General features: G+C 58.9%; 1 protein-coding gene across 5 annotated transcripts; it reads left to right on the forward strand.

The window, feature by feature from the left end:
• The first annotated feature begins 935 nt into the window (after positions 1–935).
• Positions 936–27,484, forward strand: OSGIN1 (oxidative stress induced growth inhibitor 1). Of its 5 annotated transcripts, none has more exons than XM_037516241.2 (7): positions 936–1,094; positions 15,725–15,826; positions 21,614–21,718; positions 22,827–22,963; positions 23,647–23,838; positions 24,032–24,123; positions 26,534–27,484. In XM_037516241.2, exons 3-7 carry the CDS (start codon positions 21,652–21,654, stop codon positions 27,480–27,482), a joined length of 1,437 nt encoding a protein of 478 aa, XP_037372138.1. In that variant the 5' UTR covers positions 936–1,094; positions 15,725–15,826; positions 21,614–21,651; the 3' UTR covers positions 27,483–27,484. The 5 variants fall into 5 exon arrangements, with proteins under 5 accessions (XP_037372138.1, XP_037372139.1, XP_037372136.1 ...); XM_037516239.2 differs by lacking the exon at positions 936–1,094 and adding an exon at positions 18,873–19,162 and having other exon boundaries at positions 15,786–15,826; XM_037516240.2 differs by lacking the exons at positions 936–1,094; positions 15,725–15,826 and adding exons at positions 16,805–17,023; positions 18,873–19,162.
• Positions 27,485–27,642: the final 158 nt, after the last annotated feature.

A 27,642-nucleotide genomic window follows, 5' to 3' on the forward strand; every position in this document is an offset into this window, starting at 1 on the left:
CTGCAGCAGAGCAGATGAGGGTTTGAGCATCCAGGAGAGTAGGTGAGAGGGAAAGTGCACCCCTTATGTTATCCAGTCCTTCCTTTTCCAAAGCAGCAGAAGTCCCAAGGAGTCCTGCAGGACTGGTGGGGGGGGGGGAATATGACATGAGCCCCTGCAGAGCCCCTCAGAACTGCCTTGGCTTTTCTGTGTTGCTGAGGACAGCAGGCTTGAGGGCACCACACCCCGTGCTTTCCACTGCGACTGGACTTTGCCCTTACAGAGCACACCTGTGAGGCCAGAGCAGCCCGGGCTGGTTTTCTGGGAACCCAGACGTGGTGCTGCTTCCTCCTGGAGGTACCCCTTTCATGCTGTGCTGTGGGGCTCAATTTGCATCAAGTAAATATGTCCATTTTAATTGATAAAGCAGTTGGGAGCCGGTGGAATCATTTAGAATTTTTCACGCTGGCATTCCAGGTCAGGTTTTGTTGTTTGTTAAAAGCTCTGTGGCTGCAGAAGAGAAAGTTAGGATTTGGAGGACCTTTCAGAGGCAGGCTGAGCATCTTCTCCCATCCCTGCTGTCCTGGCAGGTGCGTGGCCTGGAAGACTTTGGGTTCCCTGGCCCCCAGCTCTCTCCTGGGAGGAGCTGTGATCTTCTCCTTTTGCAGCATCCCCTGGAAAGTTCCAGTGAAGAGAAGACCCATCCCATGGGGTCTGGAGCTCTCCCACTTTCTCCCACCTCCCCATGCTGAGGCTGCTCCCTGAGTCTCCCGGGGCCCAGGTGGGGTAGAGGGGCAAGCCCACTGTGGGGTCACCCTGGCAAGATGTACCCATTTCCAAGGTGCCCCAGGGCTGTGAATGCTCAGTGCCAGGGCTCTGAAGGAGGAAGCTGGGCCAGGCCCCTGGGGCAGAGCCTCTGAGGCTTCCCCTCCAACCTGCCAGGGCAGGACTTTGTGATGCAACAAACAGGCCAGACTGGCCTCTTGTCCCAGCTCCCCTATTGCCGCATCCAAGTGGGGGGAGGGGGGGACCCCAGGGAAGGACCAGCTCCACTGTGCCTGCTCCTCCTCAGGTGGCACTGGTCACCTGTAGGCACCCAGCCTGTCCATCATCAGGTAAGGAGGGGCCACAGCAATGGGAGGGGAGGCCCCCAGGGGAGCCATGGGGCCTGGCCTGGTTGGAGAGGAGGAGGTGAGTCCAGAGGTAGCAGACAGGCCCTCTGGTCCTGACAAGCAAAGTCAGGCATGTGGGCTGTGGAGTTGGGGGACCTGGGTGGGAGCCCCAGCACAGCTGTTACCTCGTGTCCTGCAATCTCTGGAAAGTTCTGACCCCAGCCTCAATCACCCCAGCAGTAAGATGGGCTAACCACAGTGGGTCCCTCCTGCCCTGGGCTTCTGGGGGTATAGGGGCTGCCTCTGTGGTGGGACCCCTACCCTGCACCCAGTGACAGTATTATAGGTCTCCCGACTCCAAGACTGGGCTTAGACCAGAGCCTGACATCCATGACTCAGTGCACCCTCCCGCATACACGTGGTCCTCCCTGTGGGCCTTGAGTCCTGCAGAGGGACCACAGATTGGCAAGGATGGCACTTACTGGGCACTGACCATGGGAAGGTGTGTGGCCTCAGTCTCCTGGTCTATAAGGTGATGGTCACAGCACCCGGTGGGGAAGCTGAGGGCCCGTATGCAATGCAGGTGACATGCCGAGCTCCAGGGGCTGGGTGAATGGGCTGTAAATGGTGCCCCTGCTTTGCATCCCTGGTCTTGGCACGTTCTCCCGCCCACCTCCAACCTCAGAGTCACATGTCTTCCCTCCGCCATGACTGGGAGGACATCCTCCCACTGGGTCTGATTTTCCATCTGAAAGGTCTCTGAGGTTGACAGCGAAGCTTTCAACTTCACGATCACAGCCACCCGCAGATGAGGCCCAGCAGAGCGGGCCCCTCACATGCTCCCCGCTGTCCCCTGGCCTCACCCACAGTGCCTGGGTGTCCTCCCGGGAGACCAAGGTGCAGGTGCCGGGAGATGGCAATGCCCCCACCCCAGAACTGCCTCTCTGGCTCCTTGGGCCAAGCCTGCCTCCCCAAATCCCAAGACGTGGCTGGGTGGGTCCCTGAAACTGGTCGGAGAGGTAATCCTAAGCAAGATCATCTCTCAGTGAGAGTTTAATCCTCCTCAATCCCGGCTGTACCTGCTTCCTACTAATTGGGTGGCTTAAAACAACAGAAATGTCTTTTCTCACAGTCCTGGAGGCCTGAAGTCTGAGATCAAGGTATTGGGCAGGGCGATGCTGACTCCAGGGGCTTGAGGTGAGGGGGGTGGTGCCTGTTCCAGCTTCTGGAGGAACCAGGTTGTTCGTGGTTTGGGGCCACCTTGCCCAGGCTTGCCCCCACGGCCCCATGGCCTCTGTGTGTCTGCGCCATTTCTCTCATAAGCGCCCTTGGCATTGGACTTGGCTCACCTCAAGATCCTTCACTTATTTCTATCTGCAAAGTCCCTGCTCCCAAATGAGGCCGTATCCACTATGTTTAGGGGAACCACGTTTGGGGGAGCATTATGTTTGGGGGAGCTACATTTCACCCCCCACTCCATTTCCCCTCTCATATGTGATGATATGTAAACAGGGATGACCCCATGGCTAAGCGTCTGCTCTTCTGTTAGCAAGAACTCTTGCGCCACACCTGCCTCGCCGCGTGCTGGGAGGGCCAAGGGGCTGGGAGAACAGGCCAGAGTATCTGGGATGGAAAGTCCCGAGGAGAGAACCCAGGATTTCCAAAAGAGCAATCTGAAAGCCACTGTGTTTGTCCACTGGCCCACTCCCTGACCTCTCGCCAGCCCTGGCAACAGTCTGTCACATCTCCCTGCCTCTAGCTTTGCCCTTCTCCAGCCCACTACCCCACTCTAAGCCCCCACATGGCTGCCCCTGCCCCAGGTACCCTCTCCCAGCCGCCCCCCAGCTCTGCACTCCCCAGGCAGGAACCCATACTCAGCCTCAGTCCCTGTGCCCTCCCAGCTCTGCCTCCCCACTCCCTGCCTTCTCCCTCACTCCTGCCCTCCAGGACCTCCTCACTTGAAGGCTGGGTGTGAGCTCCACAGGAAGGGAGCCCTGGTGGGTGCCCCGAGCTCCCAGTCCTCCCGCACAATTTGCTAGCCCCATTCTGACCGTGTGAGTACCCTGACCAGCCCCAGACCTGTGGCCAGGAAGTAGCCAGCTCCAGCCTCCCCCCAGGATTCTGCATGGCCTCAGCCAGAGGAAAGCCAAGAGGTCGCTCAGAGAGCGGGGGGCTTTGAAGGCACCTCGTAGAGTGGAGCCCTCTGATGTAGCTCCTCCAGGGACAGAAAGGGCAGCCCCAGAAGAAGTGCTCCCTTGCTTGAGGAATGCTTGTGGGTTCCATTCATGCCATGGCCTTGATTGAAAGCCTACTACGTGCCAGGCTCTGTAGAGGCTTGAGAGCCACCAGGAAATGGAACAGAAAGCAGCCTGTGCTCCCAGCTCTCGGATCCCAGTGTGGGGATTTAGACAATCAAATCAAGGAAGTGTGTCAGTGGTGGTGAGGGCAGTGGACAGACTCAGCTTGGGAAGGAGGCTGGGAGTTGCTGATTTACACAAAGACAGTCCCGCAGAACATGAACAGGAGGGGAAAACATTCTGGGCCCAGGAAGCCGCGAGTGCAAAGGCCCGGTGTTGGGGATGTGCCAAGGCCAGGGATGAGAAGGCCAGCAGTGAAGAGCCCAGGAAAGCAGAGAAGTGAGACAGGAGGTCAGGAGGGACTGGGTCTGTACCCTAAGTGAAAGGGAAGTCACCAGAGAGCTGGGGCACCCCAGTCTTCATTTGGTGTGATTATCCCAGAGACTGCATGGAGGAGGGGCTGCCATCAACTTGGACGGGGGCAGCTACACTGCCCAGTTGGGAGGCTTTGCAGCCCTCCTGGGCAGAGACGGGCGTCTGCAGGGGCCCTGTGTGGTAATGAAACCCCACCTGTGTGTGCCTACAGGTAGAGTCGGTAGAATTTGCTGAGGGATGGGGGTGTGAATGAAGGAGGAGTCAGGATGGATTCTAGGCAGCTGGCAGGAAGGAAGAGTGATTCTGGGGGCCGGGGCAGCAGGGTGGTCAGGGAACCCGTTTGGCGCCCTATCAGGAGAGGTGGGAGCTTCCACAGGGCACAGGGGCAACGGAAGGCTTTGGCTTTGTCTCCCATCTCCAACCCACTGCACCTCCCTCTGCCTGTCTCTACCTGCCCAGAGCCAGTCTGCTAGGCAGGGAATCTGGTGCCTGCCCAGGGCCCAGCCCCACCCATTCCCTGCCAGTGCCAGGAGGCTCCTGCAGAGGGACAGCATGACCCTGAACTCCTGGGACACCACCCTATGGCCGTCCGAGCCCCCTCAACACCCCACACAGCCCTGTAGCCATTGGCATGCCACCTGGGTTTCTAGTTCTGTCCTGCTCAGAGCAGCAGGAGGCAGCCTGCAGGCAGGCGCTTAGGCCCTCTTTCCAGGAATGTGGTCAGAGTTGGCTACACGGAAACTCGCAATTAGGGGTCTGGACAGGATCCAAAAGCCTTGGCCCTCTGCAACGGCAGGGAGGTGCAGGGAGAGCTGGGAGGGAGTAGCCAGAATGGAAAAGACCCAGAACCCTGAGCCAGTGCACCTGGCTTCTGTGCCCACGCCGTCTCCTGGGCGCCTCTGTGATGGCGGTGTAGTAATAGTAGCAGTCCTAGTGGCAGTAGTGGCAGCTGGCGTTGCTGCAGAAGATACTGTGTGCACACGCAATTCCCAGGGCTCTGCATCCTTCCCAGTCCTGTGGGGTGTTTGCTGTTTTTATCCCCATCTTAGCCTGGAGGAAAGTGAGAAGTGAAGTCACTTGCTCCAGGTAGCACAGCTGGCAAACAGCCCCTGAGGCAGTTTCCTAACTTCACAGCCTCTCAAAGCCTTGTGTGATATTCCCATTCCTCACCTCCAGTAATCGGTGCCCTGGGGTCCTGCCGCTGCCCTCACCCACCCAGGCCTTTGCAGCCCCAGCCCTCTGCATGCACTGTTCTCCCCACCTGGAATGCTCTTCCCAAGGCTGGTTCCCAACCTTCTTCAGGTCTTGGAGGAAATGTTGTTTGAGAGGCCTTCCCTGACCACTTCTCTTACCCTAAATCCAGACCTCTCTGTTCTCTCTGGAGACTTCAGACTTTGTTCATTCAGTCAGTGGCTTTCAGTTGAGCTCTAGCTCCAGGCCTTTCCCGGCATGGAATCCAGCCATGAACAGAGGGCAAGGTCGCTCCTCAACATTCAGGCCCCGTGCCCTCACACACTGCTTCCTGCCCAGCTCCTTTCTCTCACTCTCTTAAATATGCAGAACTATGCCTTCAATTCGGAGGTCTCCCCATGTGACCCTGGAGAATCATGGATAGGTGTAAATTAACTCTGCTTGCCCCTCCCAGAGGCCCCTCCACCTTGCTGCACATCCACAACTTATGACCCCCCTAAGACTCTCCCGGGAGCTCCTCAGCAGTAGCCAGAGAAAGCAGGGCATGCCTGGAACTGAAAGAGGGGAGGGCAGGTGTGCCAAATGACAAGCCCTGACCTCAGTTTCCATTGCTCTAAGGAGTGCCTACTGTTTATGGAATTCTCCAGAGAACAGGCCTTCCCACCTGCAGGCTCGTTTTCTGAACAGTTTCCAATTTTCAGGTGTTTCTATTAAGATGTGGGGTTCAGAATCAAATATCATTGATAAATGCAAAATTAAATACGACCATCACCCCCCCTCATTTTGTAGCTGATACCCTTGATAATGTGACCCGAGAATGCAGATCAGAAAGCCCACCCATTAATCCTCCCACTGACCCTAGGTTTACCTAAGCCTTCTCATGCTTCCCTGGCTGTGCATGGGAATCACATGAGGAAATTTTTTTTTTTTCAAAGATTTACTTTCTTTATTTATATAAGAACTGGGTTACAGGCCAGATGCGAGGGAGGATGAGAGGATTCACCAGAGACAGAGCAGGGAACAGAACAGGCAGGCTGACGAAATACACTGCTGAGGGGAGCAGTGGGCGAGACAGGAGAGGTCTGCCATGCCATGTGGGACCCTCGCCGACTGGCCGGGATCGAACCTGCGCTGCAGAGGCTGCGGACAGTCTCACAGCGTTGCACTCAACCGCCTGCGCCACCAGGGGAGGCCCAGGAATTTTTTTTTTTAATTGTGGTGCCTGCACCACATGCCACACCAATTAAATCAACATCTCTGGATTCAACCCTGGGGAGATTATTCCAGGTGTTCAGGAGTAAGAGATGGAGGTGCTGGTATCTCATGGCTTCCCAGTACTCTGAATTCCATCCATCCCACCCAGCTCAAAATCTCTGGTCTCCTGACTCTTAAAGGTGACAGTGCTATTTTTACACGCGTCTAACCTGGAGTTCCCAAAGTGTGTTCCAAGGAACACTATCTCTGCAAAGAGCTCCAGAAAGAAAGGGGGTGCAGTCAACATGTTTGGGAAGTGATACTCTAAAGTCATCCTGCTCTACTTGGTCGGCGTGTGAGTCAGGGTAGAAACCCCTCTCCTAGAAAGGAAGGCAGAAACACCAGCAACCAGGTTTCCTGTAGAACTAATGGAAAGAGCGACTCCAGCCTTTTGAGTGCCCAGATGCAGGTGGCTTGCCTGCCGTGCCAGGTGGACCAGGCAGATGCAGCGCCCTCGAGAGGCCCTGGGCACAGGCTCCACATCTCCAGTGCAGCCCCTCCCTGTCCTGTGGGCACCGCCAGTGCTGCAGGGTGAGGACAGAACCAGAGCGGGGTCAGGAAGCCCTTGGACAAAACAGAAGCCCTCCACCCCAGGCCCAGGTGCAGAGTCAAGTCGTTTATTTTTCCGGGTTTGGCTGAGCCAGCGATGAAACATACCATTGCTAGAAATTAAATGATATAAATGACAATTAATAAATTGTATTTAAAGCCAAGAGGATGAGCCATACTAGGCCTCACTCCACTGGATAAGTTGTCTGCTCTAGACCCCCATTGTGAGGGGCGAGTCAGGACAGGGACACCCCTGCTCCCACTCCACAGCCTGGTTCAGAGCAGGCATGGTGCTAACTGCAAACTGACCTTGGTGGGAGCGTTCACACCCCAGAAAACACTGCCTGGACTTTCCACCATACCCCAGCCAGCTGGTAGGGAGATGTCTGTCCTAACCGCTCTCACCTACTGCCCTCTGACCTCCTGCCTGCTTGCTCCAGCTGGCCAGGGTACCTGGCAGGGCAGTGCCCAGGGAGGGGATTCCGGGAAACCCAAGCAGCGCAGAGGGGCAGGAGCCGATGTGGGAGAAGCCTTGTGTTTCATCCCCCACCACCCCCCTACCCCCCCGCCAGGGGCAGGTGACCCCCTGGTGTCAATGCACAGCAGTGCAGCCAGCTGGGAACCAGCTGCCCAGCAAGGACTCCCTCTGGCGCTCTGATCACCCGGCAGCCACCTCGGCCCGGGTACCACATCCCTGGGTTTCTTAGAGTAATGATGACATCTTTCTACTCAAAGAAAGTGGCCCTCCATCTTGATCAACCATCGCCATTTTAGGGAGTCAGCGTTGCTCGACCTGGGCAGCTTCATCCAAACCCTTGGGGGGCTGGTGGGAACCCAGCTGCGTCCCCGGCCTCAAGATTCCAATGGGCGGGTGTGCTGGTGCGGTGCACTAAAAAATAACATCTTTCGGTCTTCATCCCTGGCTCCTGGCCAGAGCTCTTCAAACCTTTGTCATTTCCTAACCTACGAAGGTGCTGGGCACATCGGGGATTCTGGCGTTGATCTCTAGTCCAGTTCCTGACCCTGAGCTAAACCCCTTCGCATGTCCTGGGTGATAGCAGCAGCTTTTGTTCTAAGGAAGCCAATTTTGCTGGGCTCCCGGCAGCTTCAGGGTAGGGGCTGCTCGCTAGAAAGAAAATAATTAGAATCTGGATGTTTCCACCGCACCCCCTCATCCTCAGGAAGGGAGGGAGGCTACAGAGAGATAATAATTGATGGTGTCACCCTAATAAAACCGCCATAGAAATGCCTAAAGGGGGAGGAGGGATTGGGGAACTTCCAAATGTGTGAATATGTCTGTCCACATGCCAGAGGGATGATGCACCCCAACCCCATGGGGACAGAAATTCCTGTGCTGGGGACCCTCCTCCAAGCCCCCTGTGTGTCTCTTCATGTGGCTGTTGATGTGGATTGTGAGGTTAGCCTTTGCAGTACGTCAGCAACAAATAATAAGTAAACGTTCTCCAAGGTTCTCTGAGCCGCTCTCAAAAGTCAGCGAACCTGGGGAGGGGGTCCTGGGGGCCTTTGATGTGCAGCCATTGTTGGTCACAAGTGTGGGAGACCTGGGGACCTGCTATTGGCAAGACTGGCAGCCAAAACGGAAGGTCTCGTGGGTCTATGCCAACTCCGACTAATGTCTGAGCAGATGGAATTGTGGGAGAATAGGACGCCCTGCTGCAGCCGGTGTCTGCCCATGTGTGAGAGGGAAGGGGAGAGAATGTGATTTGCCTAGACGGGGAGGCCGGGCTGGGGCCCAGGGACATGCATTTCTAAGTTCCCTGGCACTACCGAGGCTGCTGGTCTAGGAACCCCACTGCTAGGATTCAGGGCACAGAGCCATCCGACCTGGAAAAATTTCCCTCCACCCCGACTCTGTCACAGCACCCCCAAGAGGTGGTGACTTTCTGCGGTTCATTTTGCACTGGGCCGCCTGTTGTGTAACCTGGCCTGGCTCTGGCCAGAGAAGATGTGGGGATGCTCCTCTTTGCCCAGCAAGGGGAGCACAGCCAGGCCCAGCCTGCTGACGTTCTAGCCTCGGTGCCTGGGAGTCCACCACTCAAACACCGGGGCCGGCCTGGCAGGGACTGTCCCAAGAGGAGAGCGACTGGGCCCCAGCTCGCATCGCAGGCGTCTTAGCAGCTCCGCTCCACCTCGAGCCATGCGGCAAACACGCAGAGCTTCCCAGTCCCTGCCTGGGCCTGACCGTGCCCGCTGGCGGCACCCCAGCGCTGCGAAGGGCAGGCAGCCATGGGGGGTCAGATGGCAGGCTGCCCAACATGCTGGCTCGTGGGTTGGTCCAAGGAGCCAAGGGCCTGTCAGGTCCTGCTGGGTGCAGCCCTGGAGTGAGGGGGGCGCTTGTCTATTCAGACAGGCGGCCCCTCCCCCAGCACTCTCCCCGTGCCCCGGTTCCGCCAGCGGGTTGCTCCCCTCCCAAATGTACAAGCAGGGTAGGGTCAGGGGAGAAAACATGGAAATGCAGAGAAGAACGACTCGTTATCTCAGGACCCAGCGGTGCTGCCGCTGTGGAAGCCGGTGAAGAGAAGGCGCGTGGCGAGGGGACGGCGGTGATGATGGCACCTAGCTAGGGGTCAGCTGTGCTCCAGGTTGATGCCCAGGGAGCACCAAGGAGATCAGGTAGGTCTCATTTCCTCAACACACCCACAGAGAAAACTCTGTCTTGTGTTGGGGAAGGAAGGAACTGGGCAAAATCAGGAAGAGCCCATGGGGCAGAGCGGGGTGAGCGCCACCATCGCCCTGCCTGGCTCGGTCCTTGCTGTGCTGTCTGCACACGCGGCCGATACACGTAACCAGCGGGGCGCGAGGATGCGCTCGGGCGTCTCACTGGGACGTCATAAAGCACAGCTTATCATTACCATTGTTGCCCCAGCCCTTCTGCCCTCTCTGACTCACCCGCCACCCCAGCTGCCCTCCCTCCCCGGAGCCACCCGGGCACCTTGGCCCCCAGCTGAGCCGCTGGTTCTCTCTCAGGGACGCTGCTGGAGGGGCTGGTGCCATGGCTGAAAGGGGGAAGTCGCCAGCCCTGGGGTGAAGCTTCTGCCAAGTGCTGCTGAGCTCTGAGGAAGAGCAGGCTCCCTGGGGGCGGGTCGGCTGTTAGGGTGACACCCTCTCAGCGCCACCCCAGCTTCTCTCCACTCTCCTCCCCTCCCCTGCTGCCCCCTTCCCCCGCCTCTTCTCTCAGATCCCAGGCTCTCAACATCTCTGCCAGCAGCACCCACACATATGCTATAACAGATACCCCTTGGGGTCCCCACAGCCCAACCTTCTATACCCAGCTGGGGAGTCTACAGGCCTCCCAACATGGACATTCGCCTTTGGGCTCCCTGCCTCATCTGTCCCCTTCCCAGGAATCCCCCCAGTCCAGTACCTGCCAGTCCCACCCCTCATGTCCTCAGGCGGAGCATGGCTGCCTCCTGGGCTCCAGCCCAGCGGTTAGGTCACCAGATCCACTCTACTTACACGGGGAGACCCCAGCATGCTCGCCTCTTCCCTAGTCCGCCCGGATGGTAGTTTGAAATGGGCAGTGGCTGGGCACCATCAAAATGGCCCTGCTGTCCAACAAGGCTCTTGTTTTTGGAAGTATGTTGCTTTTCAGTTGACAGGGCTGCTCACACCCTAGTTTTGATCCATCACCAAGTCCCACTGACGCTGAATACAAAGCAGACCCAGGCCGCCTCCATGTCCCACTCAAGCCGCCAGTGCCCCAGTCTAAGGTGCTGCCAGCTCTCTGACCAGCTGCCACAGCTGCCCGCTCCTGGTTCCCTCTGACTGCCCCACCCCCCCACAGCACCATGCCTTGGGGAAGCTCCCTCTGCAATGATGCCATCCAAGGTTGTGTCCAACCTCCAAGCTCAGCCTGGCAAGGCCTGGGCCAGCCCCTCAGCCTCTTCCCGCCCCTCCCTCAGGCCCCAGTTTTTCAAAGCTGCCCACTTCCCACCCTGGGGATGCACAGTGAGACTCTCTGCCCTGCCCCTAACTCAAGACAGTTGGACCTGAAGCACTTGGTTTATCAGGTCTGGTTTGTGGGGCTGAGAATGAACTTGCTAAGTCCTCAGTACAATAAACTGGACAGACAAGTAAGGCCCAGGAAATGCAAGGTCCAGATACCCCCACCCTTGTCTGAACTGCAGAGAATCTAAAATGGATCTCAAGAGGTTTGCCCAGAACCCCACAGCTGGAGGAAAGCCAGGCAGGAGGTGTGGGCCGAGCAGGAGGCAACGGGCGTGAGGCCCTTCCAGGTTGGCACCTGCTGGGGCCTGTCTGCCAGGCCTGCCAGCTCCCTAGAGCCAGATGGGTAGAGGCACCCCTGGAAGTGGTTTAGTGAGGGACAGGGGGATGCACAGGGTCTGATTGGCAGCTCCTACGTTTATGAAAGCCAGGAGGCATAAGGATAGGGCAGACCCCTGCGTCCCGCATGCATCGGACCCGTAGCCCCAAAGCCCTCTGGCTGGGACTTCCAGCACAGCCCATGCTAGGAACGCTCGTGGGCCGCAGAGCCCCTGGTCAAATGCTCGTGCGGCCGCTCGCCCTCCAGTCCTTGGGAAAGGAGTCTGTCATGTGACAGCAAATGAGGTCACTGACCTGCCTGCCCCAGAAACCCAGCAGGGGGTGGGGGGGATGGGGGGGGGAAGGGGTTGCGAAACAGGGGCCATTGCTGCTTTTTTTAGCCGCATGTGGGGGAAAGGAAACAAAGAAAGCGATGCCCCTGCTCCCAGGGCCAACAGGCAATTGGGCTGCTTCCGGCTCCCAGGGCCTTGACCTTGGGTAAGAAGGGCCACAGGCCTGCTAGGAGGCCAGGAGGCTTGGAGGAGGGGCTGGCCAGCCAGCCCTCCACTAATGCTGCAAAACCACCTCTCAGCCCTGTCATGTGCCGAGGGGCCCCAGAGGCACGTGCTGATGGGTTAGGAGTGAGTTGGGGCACAGAAGCAGGGCCGGAGACTTAGTGTAGGTTCCCTGGCACGGTCAAGTCAGACGAATCACCTGCTGCAGTGTCTGTGAGCGTGACATGGACAGCAGGCGTCCTCAACCTCAGAGAGCACAGGATCACCAGGAAGCCTTTGAAGATACAGACCCAGGCCCAGAATTTCTGATCCGATGGCCTCGGGCAGAGCCTGAGAATCTGCATTTCTGAGAACTTTCCAGATGTTGCTGGTCTGGGGACTCTACTTTGGGAACCACTGCTCTAGAGACTACTTGGTGGGGGCAGGGGGGAGCGGGCAACACTCTCCCAGGAACAGCTGTCACTGTAACTTGCCCAAGGACACACAGCTAGTGAGGTCCAGAGCTGAGACCCGGCCCAGAGTCTGAGTCCAGTGCACTTGCCCCTCTGCAGGAAGGGTCGGTGAGGCGGTGCCCCAGGGCCCTGTCACCAACCACTGCATCCAGAACTGCCTTCGGGCATGACTGCTGGAAGGTGCCCCGGCCACCCGCATGCGCTGTCCAGCAACGAGATCCGCTCTCTCATTCGATTAATATTTATTCAACTGCTGCTGTGTCCCAGGCCAGGCTTTGGCCCTCCCTCCGTGAGTGAAGCAAAGCACAGAAAAGCTTTGCCCCGTTGGTTTTCAGCTGTGACGATGATCGCTTATTATGCAGAGATGGAACTTAGAATTGTAAAAATGAGTCTGTCCAGGTTCCCCTTTTTTGCCCCTGACTCCTTTGCAGTTCCTCCCTCCGGCCCACATGTGGGGGTGGCATAGCTCTGTGCAGTTGGCCTTGCTGTTTCGTCCAAGTCCACTTGCGGCCGTGTTCCAGCCAGCGCTTCCCCTCTGCTCTCACAGCGTGGCCTCCACACTGGCGCCGAAGCTGCTTAGGGCAGCTGCTCTGAATGTCAAGGCTGTGGTGGGCGCGTCCTTGTTCACTGTTGCTATTTCTTGGTGGGACCGGGGGTGCACATAGGATTCCAGCCCTGCGAAGGGCCATGCAGAGAAACAGTGGGGGAAGGGGTGGGCTTGGAGGTCAATTTCAGGTCCACCCTGAAGCCTGAAGGTCACTGTCATGAGTGGTGGTAAATGAGCAAGGTGTGTTCCAGGTCCGTCCATCGGTGGAGCTGGTGGCCTTGGGGCTCCTCGTGAGGCCAGACCAGGTTGGCCATTCAGCCCTGGCTCTTAGGGGCCTGGCTTTACCTGAAAAGGTTTTTCTTGTAGCTCCTGCAACTTCCTAAAGCATGTGGCTATAATAGGAGGGTGCCAGTGGAGGGGGCCTGATGTGCTGGGCACCTCCACAGGCCAGGCTGTTTCCAGACAGCATCTCAGCTCATCCAACGGCCCGGGGACACCTGCCCTGTTGCTCATGGGACTCTCCAGGATGATCCCTGTGTCTCCCGCGCCCCAGCCCAGTGATATCAGAACCTCTGGGATGGGCCCTGGGCTCCAGTGTACCCTGAAACTCTCCCCAAGTGATCCCCAGGTGCAAGGAGGGGTGGGGGGAGGGGCACAGGGAGAAGCCATTATCCATTCATATCTCAGACAAGGACATGGAAGCCCTGAGAGGTCAAGTCTCTTGTCCAGAGTCACACAGCTGGAAGAGATGGACCCACAGGACAAGAAGCTGCTGAGGTGGGGGGAATAAAGAAGCAGAGAATGTGGTTGGAGAGCCTCTCATCTGTGCAGATGCTCCTTTGGGGGCCTCCCCCATCCTCCTGCTCTGGCCCTGAACCCCCTTCCCTCCAGGTGGGATGCCGGGTATATGCCAACTTTGACACCATCTCCTTCAGTGCTCTAGGGTGACTCCCGGTCATGAACCTCGCTGAGCTCCGCTCTTTCCTGGGAACGAAAGCTCCCACCGTTGTCCTGGGGTGACCAGGGCTCAGCCACCAGACACACTGCAGTCAGCACCCCGCCCCCCAACTTCATTGCCACATGGCCTTGGCAAATCCCTCTGGGTTTCTTCATCTGCAAACTAAACTTGTCATTGAAAATATTTGCCCACCTCTCTGGGCTGTCTAGAGAATCGATGAGATAAGGTGGGTGACGGTGCTTGGTAAACGAGAGGCACAGGGCAAATATTAGCTCCTGCCAGGCACCGGGAGGGCCCTGTCTCGTCCTGCGGGAAACCCAGCAGAACTTGTCGCCATCTCAGCTCTGCTGTGACGAGGGTCCGCAATAGATGTCCTCCGGCCTTGGCTTCCTTGCCCGCAGAATAGAAAAGCAGCACTCACGCCTTCCTTGCTGGGCCGTAATAGGGATGAAATGCATCGGTCCGGGAGATGCTTTACAGTATGGCCACCCTGTGAAGCCGGCAGCATGGCCCCCAGCCTGCCTTTGTGTCTGAGGCAGGAAGAAGGCTTCCTTGGTTGGTTGTCCTCCTTTCTCCAGGAGGGGCCCAGGCCCTGGCTTCCAGCACCAGCTCTGCCACTCGTGCTGTGTGTCCTCAGGCTCAAGATTGGCCTCTCTGAGCCTCAACTGTGTGTAAAGAATGCTGGGTCGGCATTTCCCAGTGCCTGGAGAACCCCAGCAAGTGGCAGAGTTGTGGGAGCAGCACAAGGGAGAAGGGAGGAGGAACAGAAGGAAGAAGTGGTAGGGGAACAGAGGCAACCCCTCGAATGGTCCAGGATCTTAGGGACAGAGGAATGGTGGTTTGATCTGTTTCCGCACCAGGGCCCGCAGGGAAGCACCTTGAACTTCCCCTATCCTGTCTTGCATTGGTTCCCAGCTCCTGAGCACTGGCAGCGGGGGTGGGGAGAACCCTTGGGGGAGCGGGGGTTGTCATACCAAGCAGAACAGGCTTGTGCCCCTCACCCACCTCAAGCCAGGCCCCTTCTCTCAATTGCACCTGGCAAGAGCAGTGCACAGATAGGGAAACCCAGACAAGTCACACTGCCCAGCCTCTTGCCATGCCCAGCGTGACCTGCCGTCCGGCTTTGCCCTGGCAGAGCGTGGGAGTTCCTGCAATACAGCGGGGCTTTCCGCGTGGAGCCCAGGAATGTCGGGTTTGTATGCATAGGGAGGAGCTTGCCCAGGGCCCAGTGGGGGCATAAAGAGAGGGGTACACAGAGCTTTGCATTTTCCAGTGACCACATGAAACAAGTAAAAAGAAATGAGCGACATCAATTTTACCAATATGTCTTATTTAACCCAAGATGTCCAAAATATTTTCATTCTGTATAATCCAGATAAAATTATTGCCTTTTGCTGGGGTTTTTCGTATGACTGTTTGAAATCTCGCGTGTATTTTATATGTACAGCTGGATTTGCCAAATGAAATACAGGATGCCCAGGTAATTGTGAATTTCAGAAAATGGAAAAAGCTTTTAGTATGAGTTTATCCCCAAAAGTTTTCAGTAAAAGTATAGCATGGGCTACACTTAGCCTAAATGTTGCTTTCCTGTTTATCTGAAAATTGAAGCTACCTGGGTACCTCTGTTTTTATTTGCTGCATCTGCAGCCTCACTTAACACATCTGAATTTAGAGGCTCAGATTCCAGGTACTTAGGTGGCCGCCTGAACTCTCGGTCAGGACAGGGAAAGAGGACAGTTTTAGAGGAGTCGGCGTACCCCGTGGAGCCCAAGAGAGCCCGTCCCCCAAAGTCAACCCACAAACACCCCCCCTGCTCCTTCCCTCTCCACAGCTTGGACTGACCTTTGCCTCTTATCTCCCTGTGGCATTATCTATCTTTGTCTTAGTGGAGCTTTCTGGAAGCAACCCAACATACTCTATTCTGATAATCTCCTGGCAGGTAAACAGAGAGCAGGGAAGAAAGTCCACTTCTCTCCCACAATCCTCCATGTCAGCAAATTTTCAAAATCCAGAAAGGGGTCAGGGCCGGCAGGGGCAGCAGGGCAGGCCAGGGAGAAAAGACAGCCAGTGCCCAGAGACGGGGGTCCAGGAAGCCCACCTCCTTCCCGGGCCCGGCCCTCCCAAACCCCATCCCCAGCCTCAGTCTTGCCCTCCACGAGCTGAGACGTTCATGCGGGAGTCTCTGACCCTGGATGTCTTTCTCTGCCTCAGTTTACATCCAAAAAATACCGGGAAGTTGCAGACCAGAGCCCCAGGATGGGGAAGGGGCACCAGCAAGGCGGCTGCAGGGGAGTGGCACGGCCAGAGCCAGAGGTACGTCCAGCGGAAGCTGCACTGCTAGCCGTCACTGCTCCCCTGCTCCCCATGTGTTCCAAACCCTGGCGAGGCCCTGTTGGGGTGTACACCCACACCCAGGGAGCGGTGGTAAGAAATCCCCGTTTGGAACAGAGGCCCAGAGACATCGGTCAGCAGCCCACGGTCACCCAGCATTCCTGCAGCAGGACTAGAAGCCAGTGGGGCCCGAGCCTCCCAGAGCGGGGGGGGGGGGGGGGGGGGGGGGGGGGCAGGAAGCCCCCCCCACTTTGAGCTCCATACTGTGTCACATGACCCCAGGGCTCCTAGGGAGGCTCCTGGGGCAGCGCTTTACCCTAGTTCACCCAGTCCGCAGGCCTGAGCCCAGGGTCCACTCACCCACCACAACACACCTAGGTGCAGCCCCTCCTGGACCAATCATGTGATCCCCAGGACCTGGCGACCCCAGCGCCCCCTTCTCACTCCAGCTTCTCCTGTTGCCCCAAATCCTTGGTGCACTCAGCCCCAGCTACCAGCCCCTCCCTAGGGCAGCACTTTGATCCTCCCATCCCCATCTGCTCCCTCCCTCCCCACCACCCCCTTTCAAGTTCCCAGCAGGTCTCTGCATCCTCACAGGCATTTTTCACAGTGAGGCCCCATGCCCTGCCCCTGTCCTGGAAAGGAACTCTGTAGTCAGACCTGGTGGCTGAACTCCATGCTTCTGTGTGGTGTTCTGTGTGGTGCATGTTCCATGCTGTGTGTTCTGTGCTTGCGTGTTCTGTGCTGCACATGCCTGAGGGCAAGGCCTGCATCCTTTGGGCCGCCAAAGCCAGGGCCAGGAGAGACACACTTCCTGGGGCTCACGTCGTCCTTGTCAGAGGCAGCGAATCCTCCATCAAGGCACGTGGAGCATTCGGGCCCTGTGTTTGAAAAGCCAGGAGTCGTAGGGGAGGGGAACTACAGGTGGTGGCAGGATTCCGGTTTTTCTTTTTGCATCAGGTACCAGGTCGGCTCTGCAGGGCGTTCTCGCAGATCTGCCTGCGCTGGAAATGCTAACATTCTGGTGACCCCAGACCTCGGGCTGCGCTGGAAATGCTAACATTCTGGTGACCCCAGACCTCAGGCATTCATTTTGATTCCTGTTTCAATGGCGTCAAACCATTATTTTCTTGGCCGTGGGTGTTGGGGGCATCCCTTCCCTGAAATTTTACACACCAGGTCAGCACCTCTCTTGCCACCCCTGGGGCCTGGCCGCAGAGGGTCTGCCAGAGATGGCCCAGGCCCGAGAGGGCGCCGGGCCCCAGTGTCACCAGTAAAGAAAAGGTCCCCTGGATTAGCAAGGCCCCTGCCTCCTCCCCAGCTCCCCCTTTCTGGATCGTGCTCGTTTGGGACGCAGGATGAAGCACACACGGGCACATTCTCCTGCCTACACAAAGAAGCCCATGTCCTGGTTTGTGGGGAGAGCGAGACCATAAAATAAGAAAAGCAAAACATGAGGTGCACAGCCCTGTGCGCTGAGAAAATGTGGGGAAAGAGGCCCAGGCCAGGGGGAGGCTTCCTTCTGGGCAGCATAGCCAGGGCACCACCTCTCCACACGCGTGCCCTGGCGAGAGCTGCAGCTTAGCCACGCTGTTCAAATGAGAACACGAGGTGTCTTGCCCAGGAAGGGGCAAGCTGGTGCCAGAGGGCTTTTTATTGGGGGGGGGGGCGCATGGAGAAGGTTGCTGCCAAGTGGAGTCAGGTGGAATGAGAGAGGGGATTCCAGCTCCTTAAGGAGAAGGCTCATTTAGGGGACCCAGGGACCCAGGCTCACTGGCTGTGCCCCAGGACTGGGGCTGGCCTGGTCCCGTCCCACAGGGGCCCCTTTAAGGCTGGCCCTGGGACTGCGGGGTGACTGCTCCCCCCACCCAGATTGTGCAAGTTCATTCATCCTAGCCCTGCTGACTCACGCTTATGAAAGTGATTTTCCCGGCCCCGCCCACCGCCCGCCTCTTCCCAGCCCATGAAATACCCTCGCTTTCCCCTGGCCTCTCACAGCCTCTGGGATCCCCACAGGGTAATGGGCATCCTGCTCCTGCAGGCGCCGTGACCCCCTGGCCCACCCCGCGCCCACCTAGTCCAGGCTTACCAGTCTCCCGAGCCCCTGCCCATCAGGTGAGTGGCCTGAACCAGGCAAGGGGCGGTTAGGGGGGAATGAAGGGGAAGAGGTGACTCACCCCTGGCAGGGTGGCCAGCCAGCAGGTCGATGGAGCCAGGCAGGGGGCCTTACAGGTGGCCCCAGGCAGAGGTGCATGCTGGCTCCCCAGGGGCCTGGCAGCATTCTCTCCCACCCCCAGGTTCATCCTCCACCTCTCCTCGGTGCCCACTTCCAGGTGCCTGGCACCCTCAGCTCCACAGCTGCCCCGCTGGCTGCAGACACCCTGGCCCACGTGATGGCATTCTTGGCAGGAAAGAGGTGTGGCCAGCCCGGGCGTGCTGCCAGTGTCCAGAGGCCGCAGGGCCCTGCCTCTCCTGCTCGGGTGTCCCTGCCCCGGGGGCTCGGGAGCGGTCTTCTCATAGAAAGTTTGAGGGTGCTGAGAATGAGGGCAGTGTCAGATTAGCCAGGGGGCCTTGGGGCTCTGGGGCTCCACGTAGGGAGGTCTCAGTGGCAGGTGAAGCATCATCACTGGGGCAGGCACTGGGCCACGGGCTCACCTGGTGACTAATGGCTGGTAATTTGGTGTGACCAAGCGCCTCCTTGTCTTCCCCCCTCCACGGCCTCGTGTCTCTTTCCTGAAGGCCTGTTATGTCATCCCCTGGGAGGGACCCGCCCACCACGTCTCCAGAGGCAGCACTGGTGGTGAGGACACTCCTGGGTGGAGGCGGGTGACGCCAAAGTGAAAGGAGCAAAGGCCGCCAGAGTTGCCCATAACCGGCGCTGGCCAGGTGTCCGGAGCCCCGCGGCGGCCTCAGCGCAGGGACCGCAGAGGCACAGATGCCGTAGACCCCAGCGGGCACCCTGGCCGGGGCAGTTATTTCCACTTCTCTGATGCTTGAGTTTGTGAATTTGCATGTTGGCTTCTTCCAGTCGACATTTGGCATCTTCAACCAGAGGGACTCACGTGAAAAACTGTCCCATCTCGACAGAACAACAAAGCGTGAGGGAAGCGGAAGTAGCTGCCCTTTCCAGCTCTCGGTGGCAGGCAGGCAGCCACATCCTTCCGAGGTGGGGGCTTTAAGCTGCTCGGGACTTGGGGACAACTGTACTGCCACACAGGAAGTGACCTCTGCATCGGCCTCTGGGTGGTGACCTCATGTATGTGGCATCTGGTGACTTCCGGGAGCGAGCACTGGACTCAGAGTCCCCAAGCCCTGGTGGTAAGTGGAGCCTGGCAGGTCCCGCCACATGTGGTGAGGGCTGGTCCTGACCCCGCCTTTGGACCAGGGCCGGGCAAGTGCCTCCTCACGGTGGCGGGAGGGCTCAAAGGGACTGAGGAGGCAAAGCAGGCGCCCCGGGACATTCATTTCAGGGGGCAGTTTCCTCCTGCACTGGCTCCATGGCCTCAACTACCAGGCCTCAGTGGTCTCATCTATAAAGAGGGTCCCCACAAGCATAAGAGATGCTAACACATAGGGTCCGTCCAGCAAGGATACTGCTGCTGTTTGGGGGGGGCAGTGACAACAGGGCCTGGGGGCCCTGGGGGTTGATGGTGCCTGAAGAGAGCTCCCTGAGAACTCTTCCAGGCACACCCAGGGCCAGGTCGCTGCTGAGCAACTGTCCCCTCCCCACTGGGAGCAGCGCTGGGACAGAAGGGTCAGGCGCATGAACAGGGCCTTTCAGCCTGATCAGGGGAAGGGAGCCCTGGCGGGAGCTGTCACCCCACCCTGCTGTCGGGGGGCTGGGAGGAGACTCTGGGGCAGGGCGACGGGACCATGGAGGCCAGCTTGGTCCTGGCAAGCTGGGTCAAGCTCCTCACAGACTGTGCAGGGCTGTGGGACACTCATGGCTTCCGTTTCCACGTCTGTAACAAGGGCGCGTGGTCGAGGACGTACAATACCCTGTTAAACCAGGGTCACCTCAGCGGCCGTGCACCAAGGGTTAGCACTGCGTGGCGCCTAGCAACTCCTCCGGAGCCCAGAAATGTGAGCCACTGGTTATTGTTGGTTTCGGTGGAGGTGGTGTCACCCCAAAATGTGCTCTCCAGGCAGAAAGCACAGCTCCTGTGGGGAACCAGGCATGGAAAGGGCCTTGAGGTTCCCACTGTTCCTTGGGGAGAAGCTGGGGGGACACAGGACTTACCCAGACAGGAGGGCCGGTGGTCCCGGGCTGCAGCTGAGGCAAGGAAGGCTGCTTTCAGGGGACCTCAGAGGAGGGAAGAGGAGGGAGGCCCCAATATGCTACCTCACACAGTGGGGTGCTGGGCATACCCTTCACCCTCTGAGCCCCCCCTTTCCTCACCTGCCGAAGGGAAGGGATTCAGCTCCCTCTCCAGATCGCTGAGAGGACCTGATGTTATCGCATAGATGTAAGTTCCTGGCAAACTGTGAAGTGCTGTGGGAGGTCTGTGTGGCCACGGTGGGGGTGACACCCCATTTCTCTCTCCAGCCTGTCTGTGCGGCTGTCTGCACGTATCAGGTGGTCCCACGCTGGCCCACCATCTCCCATTGGCCTCCTCAAGATTTGCCAAAAATGTGCACCAGTGGCCTCTTTTCCAAACCAGGGAAGGCACGTAAAAACCCAGGTGTCTGCCTTTTCTGGGAGAATTCTGAAAGCGGGTGACCCTGGGCCCACATCCCTGGCCCTCTGGGTGATCTCGCCCTGTGCCCACTCACCCCTTGCTTGTGGGACCCTGAGTGAGCCCCCGCCGTGGCCTAATGCTGCTGACAGGCAGAGCCTGGGCTTTAAAAGTCAGTTCGCCCTGGGCTCACCCTGGATCCAAAGAGTTGGCTGTGGGACACTGAGTCCCGGCACGCCTCTCGGGAGTGGGATGTGGACCTGGAAAATACACGAGAAAGCCTCTGGCAGACACTGCCCACAGGAAGCGCAGAATGCCCGCGGTGCCTCACGCACTGGGCAGGGCTGCCTGGCGTAGGGCAGGGCTGCCTGGCGTAGGACAGGGGCATTTGCTGGGCTGCAGGGTTCCCGGGGCTGGGTCTGGACTCTCCTGGCGCCCGCGGCCTTGAGAATGGGAGCGGGTCCCTGGGAGTGCTTCGGGCTTGTAGCCAGCAGGGGGCGCCGGCGTGCAGAGCGAGCGCTCAGTTTTCCCAAGTGCATGTTTGGACATGGGCCTTCCTGTCCCTTCCCAGACCCACCAGCAGGTACTTCTGCACATCTCACCTCCCTGAGCCCCCCAGTAACCCTATGGGGAAGGGAGCATTATTACCGATTTACAGATGAGGAAACTGAGACACAGAGAGGTCCAGGTGCGGGCCCGTGGTCAGCAGCTGGGAAGCACCCAGCCAGGGCCAGGTGGTGGCACAGAAGTCGCCCTCCATATAGGGAACCAGAGGGCTGAATCAGGCATGGGGGCTGAGCAGGGCCTGCCCCCTGGCTGGCCTCCTGGAAGATACATCATGAGCTTCAGCTGTTGTTACTGCCCATGGCCAATACGGGGAGAGTGCAGAGAGGAAGGCACCGGAGCAGGGCGGGGCCCCTGCAGGGCTAGATAAGGAGACAGCCTGCTTGGAAGGGATAGGTGTGCGCACAGGAGAAGGGGGTGGTGTCCTGAGAGCCTCCGGAGGAGCTGCACTCTGCCCTCGGGGCCACAACAGGCCACCGGCTGGAGCCACATGTCCACCAACACACTCGCCCTCCTCCCTCTGCCCCAGGCCGGCTGCCAGACCCCAGCGCCCCCCCAGCCTCAGCCATGAGCCTCTGGAGGAAGAACCACCTTGGCACCAGCAGCTCCAAGCCCCTCAATGTCATCATCATCGGTGAGTGCTACTGAGGCGGGGCAGGCGGGTAAGGATGGGGGATCTGGGGCAGCTCTGAGCTCCTGGGGTTGGGGATTAGAGGGTCAGGATCCAGGCCCAGTCTTTCTTCACAATTATCTTTGAAATTGGCCCTTGAGCCTTCACTGTGTACCTGGCTTAGTGATGTGTAAAATATTCCACGAAACCCTGCCAAGTGCCTGCCAGTCAAGAACAGAGGATCTGCCCAGGTTGCCCAGCGAGCAGGGCGTGGGGGGCCTGTTCTAAGCCTGAGCCAGCCTGCGCTTACCTGGGCCCAGCACTGGACTCTGTGCCCACAAGAGGGGCCACAGCCAAAGAACGTGGCTCCTGCCCCACTTTTGCAAATGTGGCTCATCCTGATGCTATTCGACTTGATAATAATAATAATAATCTGAACAGCACAAAGTAAGTAAGGGGAGTAGAGAAAGGCTGACCAGAATAGAGGCCATGCCAGGCGCCTCATGGTCCTGGAAGGGCCAGAGGGAAGCAGCACGGTTAGCTTAGATGTAGAGGCAGATGGCCCCCAGGGTGGCGTAAGCCCCCTCCTGAGCACCCATGATCCCCAGCACACAGTCAGCAATAGTCGTCTGGACTGCAGTATTTGACTTGTCTGACCAGTGGGCCTGTAGGCTCTGGGAGGGCTGGACCAATTCCTAGTGATCTTTGCACTGCTGTGTGACTGCAGACAGGTTACTTCACCTCTCTGTGCCACCCACGTCCTCAAGTGTAAAAGGAGGAAAAGAGAGTGGCAAGTGGCAGATCCCTGACTAATTATTGGGAACGCACAGTAGGCTAATGTGTGCACCCCAGGCCTTCATTTGGGTGGGGCCTGCAACAGAACCACGAGTTCAGTTCATGATTATTCTATTACTAAAAGTACTTGAGCCAAAAGCTTGGCACCTAGGAAGCCCTCGGCAAGTGCTGGCTGCCATCCCCACCACTTTTTTGTTGGTGAAGCAGCTCAGCTCCAGACACGTGGTAAGCCCTTGGGGGTTGATCTCACATGCTCCCTGCCTGGCACAGCCACAGGAGGCAGTGATCTCTGGCACTCGGGGCCCTGCTCTCTCTGACGCCCACCTTCTCTCCCCAGGCAATGGGCCCTCGGGCATCTGCTTGTCCTACCTGCTCTCGGGCTACACCCCCTACGCCAGGCCTGACACCATCCACCCACACCCGTTGCTGCAGAGAAAGCTGGCTGAGGCGCCCGGCGTCTCCATCCTAGACCAGGTGCGCCCCATTCCGGGGACTCTCTCCCAGCCTCCTGAGACAAAAGTGCACACCCACGTTTATTAATGGCAGGCAGGAGGCCGAGTTATCTGCCACAGAGCTGGTGAAAGAGAACCGGCTGATGCCCCATCCTCTGGCCCCACCGGTTTTCCGCACCAGTGCTTCTGAACCGGGACAGGGGGTGGGGATTTTGCTCTTCAGGGGATCTTTGGAAGCTGGAGACAATTTTGGGTGTCACAACTAGTGCGGTGGGACCACTGGCTTATAGAGACTAAGGCCAGGGCACCTAGTCAGCTTGCAGGGCCCAGGACCTGGCTGAGGGAATCAGCTCCACTCCCCCAACCCCACAAGCTGACCAACCCTCCAAGCCCCGGGAGGCCACCCGTGTCCACCCCCTAAACCCACCCCAGCGGGCAGATAGCCGTTGGTCCAAAAGGTGGTTTAAAAAATGCCTTCTCTGGGCCTTTGCTCCTCGGTCGAAGGTGCACAGAAAGGTTCCTACCGGCAAGTCGGGGGGACACTGGGTTTGGCAGAATCAGGCAGGTGAATGGCACGTCAGCCTCGAACTGGCCCACGGCACTGCGTGCAGAGTGGCAGGCTTCCTGGGCTGCGGGACCAGCAGGACCAGCAGGACCAGCTCAGGGTCCCAGGCCCGCAGCCCTCCTGAACTGCGCCCCTCTCAGGACCTGGATTACCTGTCAGAAGGACTGGAAGGCCGCTGCCAAAGCCCCGTGGCCCTGCTCTTCGACACCCTCCTGCGCCCGGACACAGACTTTGGGGGCACCATGGAGTCTGTGCTCACCTGGAAGTTCCAGAAGGAGCGGGCCATCCCACATGTGGTCCTGGGCCGGAACCTGCCTGGGGGAGCCTGGCATGTGAGTGGTGGCCCCGAGGTGGTGCAGCGGGGTGGGCCAGTCCCGCCCAGATTCCCTCTCTTATTCCCCCTGAGGTGGGGTCGGGACTCTTCCATGCGCCCCTCCTCTGTGCCCACTTCCCCTTGCCCCGCCGGCCCCAGCCCGCGTGGTTGGGCTCAGCGGGGCCTAGAACGCACGCCCGTCTCCTGCACAGAATATTGAAGGCTCCATGGTGACCCTGAGCCAAGGCCAGTGGATGGGGCTCCCTGACCTGCAGGTCAAGGACTGGATGTGCAACAAGAGAAGGTAAAGTGGTCCTGCCCGCCCAGCAGGGTAGGGGAGACCCGCGCCCGCCCCCAGGCTGAGCCGGAGAGCGAGAGGTGAAGAGCCGCAGGCCTGCTGCTCTGGGGGTGGGGGAGGCTGAGGCTTGGGGTGGGAAGGACTTGTCCAGGGCCTCAGGGGTATGAGAGGCAGAGCTGGGCTGGCCAAGACTCCCTGTCCAGCCTCCTTGGGGTGCCTGGTTCCTCTGGCTCAGGCTCCCCAGTATTCTTTTCTCCCTGATTTGGAGCTGGGCCCGGACAGTCCTTTTCCTTCTAGGTCAGCGGATAGGATGCTCCTCCTCTTTTTCACACTTTTGCACCAGAAACACAACTACACCACAGAAACTTGACAGTTAAGACAGCTCATCCCGCCCCACACCTGTGCCCGCTGCTGTGCGTCTCGGGATCTCTCTCCCCCTTTCTTCCTGTGGCACCAGCACTACACCCCGCACCGCACCCCCTGCCGGCCCCTGGAGAGAGAGAGGAGAGTCCCTGCATCTGTGAGGTCCACCCCCACCCCCCCCAGCAGTGAGCCCAGACCTGCCCTGGCCACAAACCCGTCTCCCCCTCGGGGCTCAGTCTCTTTGACTCAGAAACTTCTTGTCCCTGCTAACTCGGCAGGACGGCGTGCAGGCTTGCGTGTGATGGGTTCCCGGCAGACAGGTGCAGCGCCCGTGTACACCTGCCCTTTTTCCCTCCGCTTTTCCAATTTAATGTGCACGTCCCGTGCGCGCGCGCATCCTCGCCTGCTTCCTCCTTTTGTGGCCGTGCAATTTCATGCCGGCCTGACAGTTCTGGACTTTTTTTTTTTTGAGGTAACATGAATTTATAGCTGTGTTGGTTCCAGGGGTACATTTTGTCACCACACCCTCCAGCAAATGTCCAGTCACCACCCCACACCGACCAACAGTTCCCTTCTACCCACTGCCCCCCCTCGTTCCCCTCTGGAAACCCCACTCTGTTGTCAGAATCTGAGCTGGTTATTTTTGTCCTCTTCACATTCCACCAGTGAGACCGTTCGTTTTTGTCCTTCTCCTGATTTATTTCACTTAGCATCACCCTCCAGGCCCATCCGTGTTGTTGCAAATGGCAGCCATCCTTTGACATGGCCACATACTACCCCCTCAGGAAGGCCAGCATTGCCCTTGAACATGACCTTGGATACACCACTCCAAAGGTGCTGCCTGTCCTGGGGCTTCCGCTCTTTCCAGTGTGCCACCGTCATAAGTAACCAGATTCCCGGAGCCTTTCCAGGACAGTCCTTGAGAAGCTTTCAGTAGAACAGAAGGGAAAGGGAGAAACCCACAGAAATAAGCCCCAGAGTGTCCATTCAGTAGGAGACAGAGGAGTTGGGTTTGCCGGAATGGCCGTGGCGATGAGGGATGAGCTCGTGCCGGCTGGTCATGCTGTGGTCACAGGGATTCTGTTAAGGGAACTCGCCCTCAACAAGCGTCCAGAGGTGGGGAGAGTGACTCAGCCGGGTCACACAGGGGCCAGAGGGAGGCGCTGAGGTCAGGCCAAGCCTGTACCTCTGCCACCAGCAACACTGGCCCAGCTGTCATCACCCCAGAAAGGGCGGCAGGAGCAGTGGGTGGTGGTGGTGATGATGGTGATGGTGGTAACGATGGTGATAGGATGGTGGTGATGGACACCGAGGGCACCGCATGGTTACTGGTGGTGTCGATCAACTTATTTACTGAAATGCAGCCTCCATCCAGGGACGGACACAACCCCTACGTGTTGGGGAAATTTCTTAAAGCGGACACCCCTGAAGTCCAGCCACCACAACCAAGAAATAGATCCCCCATCCCGAGATATGCCCCTGGAACTCTTTCAGTCACCACCACCCCCCACCCCCCCAGGGGGAACCTTGCTCTCAACTCTGCGTCCGCAGGGCCGTGGTGCCTATTCTGAGGCTTTATGCCAGTGGAACCCGCCGTATTGACCTGCAGCGCTGTTTAGTCCTCTGCGGGCATCGTAGCAGGGGCGCCTGCGGCGTGCCACACACTGCCTCGCGTGCCAGGTTCTTGTCTAAGTGCTTCTTTCCCATCGCCTTGCCCAGTCCTCGCCACAGCCGTGTAAACAGGCACCATTTCCATCGTTACCCTCCCCCTGCAAGTGAGGAAACTGAGGCCGAGTTTCAAGCACCTAGCTCACAAGAAGCAAAGCCAGGATCTGAGCCAGGGCCGCCTGTAAAGCGCACCCCCATCAGGCGCCCTCATCACCTCTGTTTTATCAGAGACGAGACTGAGGGTCCCAGAGGTTAACCCATGTGGCCAATCCCCATGGCCGGTAGGTGGCACAGTCACTATCTGGCTCCCCCTGCCCCCGAGTCCTCAACACTCCCACATCCCCTCCTGGCTCTGACATTCACCCTCCGGCATCCCTCCCCGCAGAGGCCTTCGAAACAGCCGGGCTACCGCCGGCGACATCGCGCACTACTACAGGGACTACGTGACCAAGAAGGGCCTGGACGGCAACTTCATGCCGGGCACTGTGGTGACAGCGGTGGAGTGGAGGACGCCTGAGCCCGGCGGCTCCGGAGCCCAGGACTCCGGTCCCCTCTTCCATGTGCGGGGCTTCCTGACCACCGAGGACCAGAGCCACGAGCCCTTCTCCCTGTACGCCCGCAACGTGGTCCTGGCCACAGGCACGTCTGACAGCCCGGCCCGGCTGGGCATCCCTGGAGAGGCCCTGCCCTTCGTCCACCACGAGCTGTCGGCCCTGGAGGCGGCCAGGCGGGTGGGCACTGTGACCCCAACTTCAGACCCCGTGCTCATCGTGGGCGCGGGGCTGTCGGCAGCCGACGCGGTCCTCTACGCCCGCCACTACAACCTCCCCGTCATCCACGCCTTCCGCCGGCCCGTGGACGACCCCGGCCTGGTGTTCAACCAGCTGCCCAAGATGCTGTACCCCGAGTACCACAAGGTGCACCAGATGATGCGCGAGCAGTCCATCCTGTCACCCAGCCCCTACGAGGGCTACCGCAGCCTCCCCGAGCACAGGCTGCTGCTCTGCCGGGAGGACGGCCAGGCCGTGTTCTGCAACCCCCAGGGCCTCCGGAAGGGCTTCTGCGTCTCTCTGGTGCTGGTCCTCATCGGCTCCCACCCCGACCTCTCCTTCCTCCCGGGGGCCGGTGCCCACCTGGCCCTGGACCCTGACCAGCCTCTGAGTGCCAAGAGGAACCCCGTTGACGTGCACCCCTTTACCTACCAGAGCACCCAGCAGGAGGGCCTGTATGCCATGGGGCCGCTGGCTGGGGACAACTTCGTGCGGTTCGTGCAGGGCGGTGCCCTGGCCGTGGCCAGCTCCCTGCAACAGAAGGAGGCCCAGAGGCCGCCCTAGCCCATGGTCCCAGCATCCTCGCACCCAGACCCTAAAGAAGAGGGGAGATCACTGCCGCCCTGCTAGGCACCCCCACAAGGGAAGGAATCCTCTCCTGCAGAAGACGGTGGGGTACAGGCCCACACCGCAGGCCTCTTAGCTGCAGAGGCGTGGGGAACCC

The sequence above is a fragment of the Talpa occidentalis genome, unplaced genomic scaffold, assembly GCF_014898055.3.
Source record: "Talpa occidentalis isolate TD23 unplaced genomic scaffold, MPIMG_talOcc4v2.1 talOcc4.17, whole genome shotgun sequence".
Taxonomy (NCBI): Eukaryota; Metazoa; Chordata; class Mammalia; order Eulipotyphla; family Talpidae; genus Talpa; species Talpa occidentalis.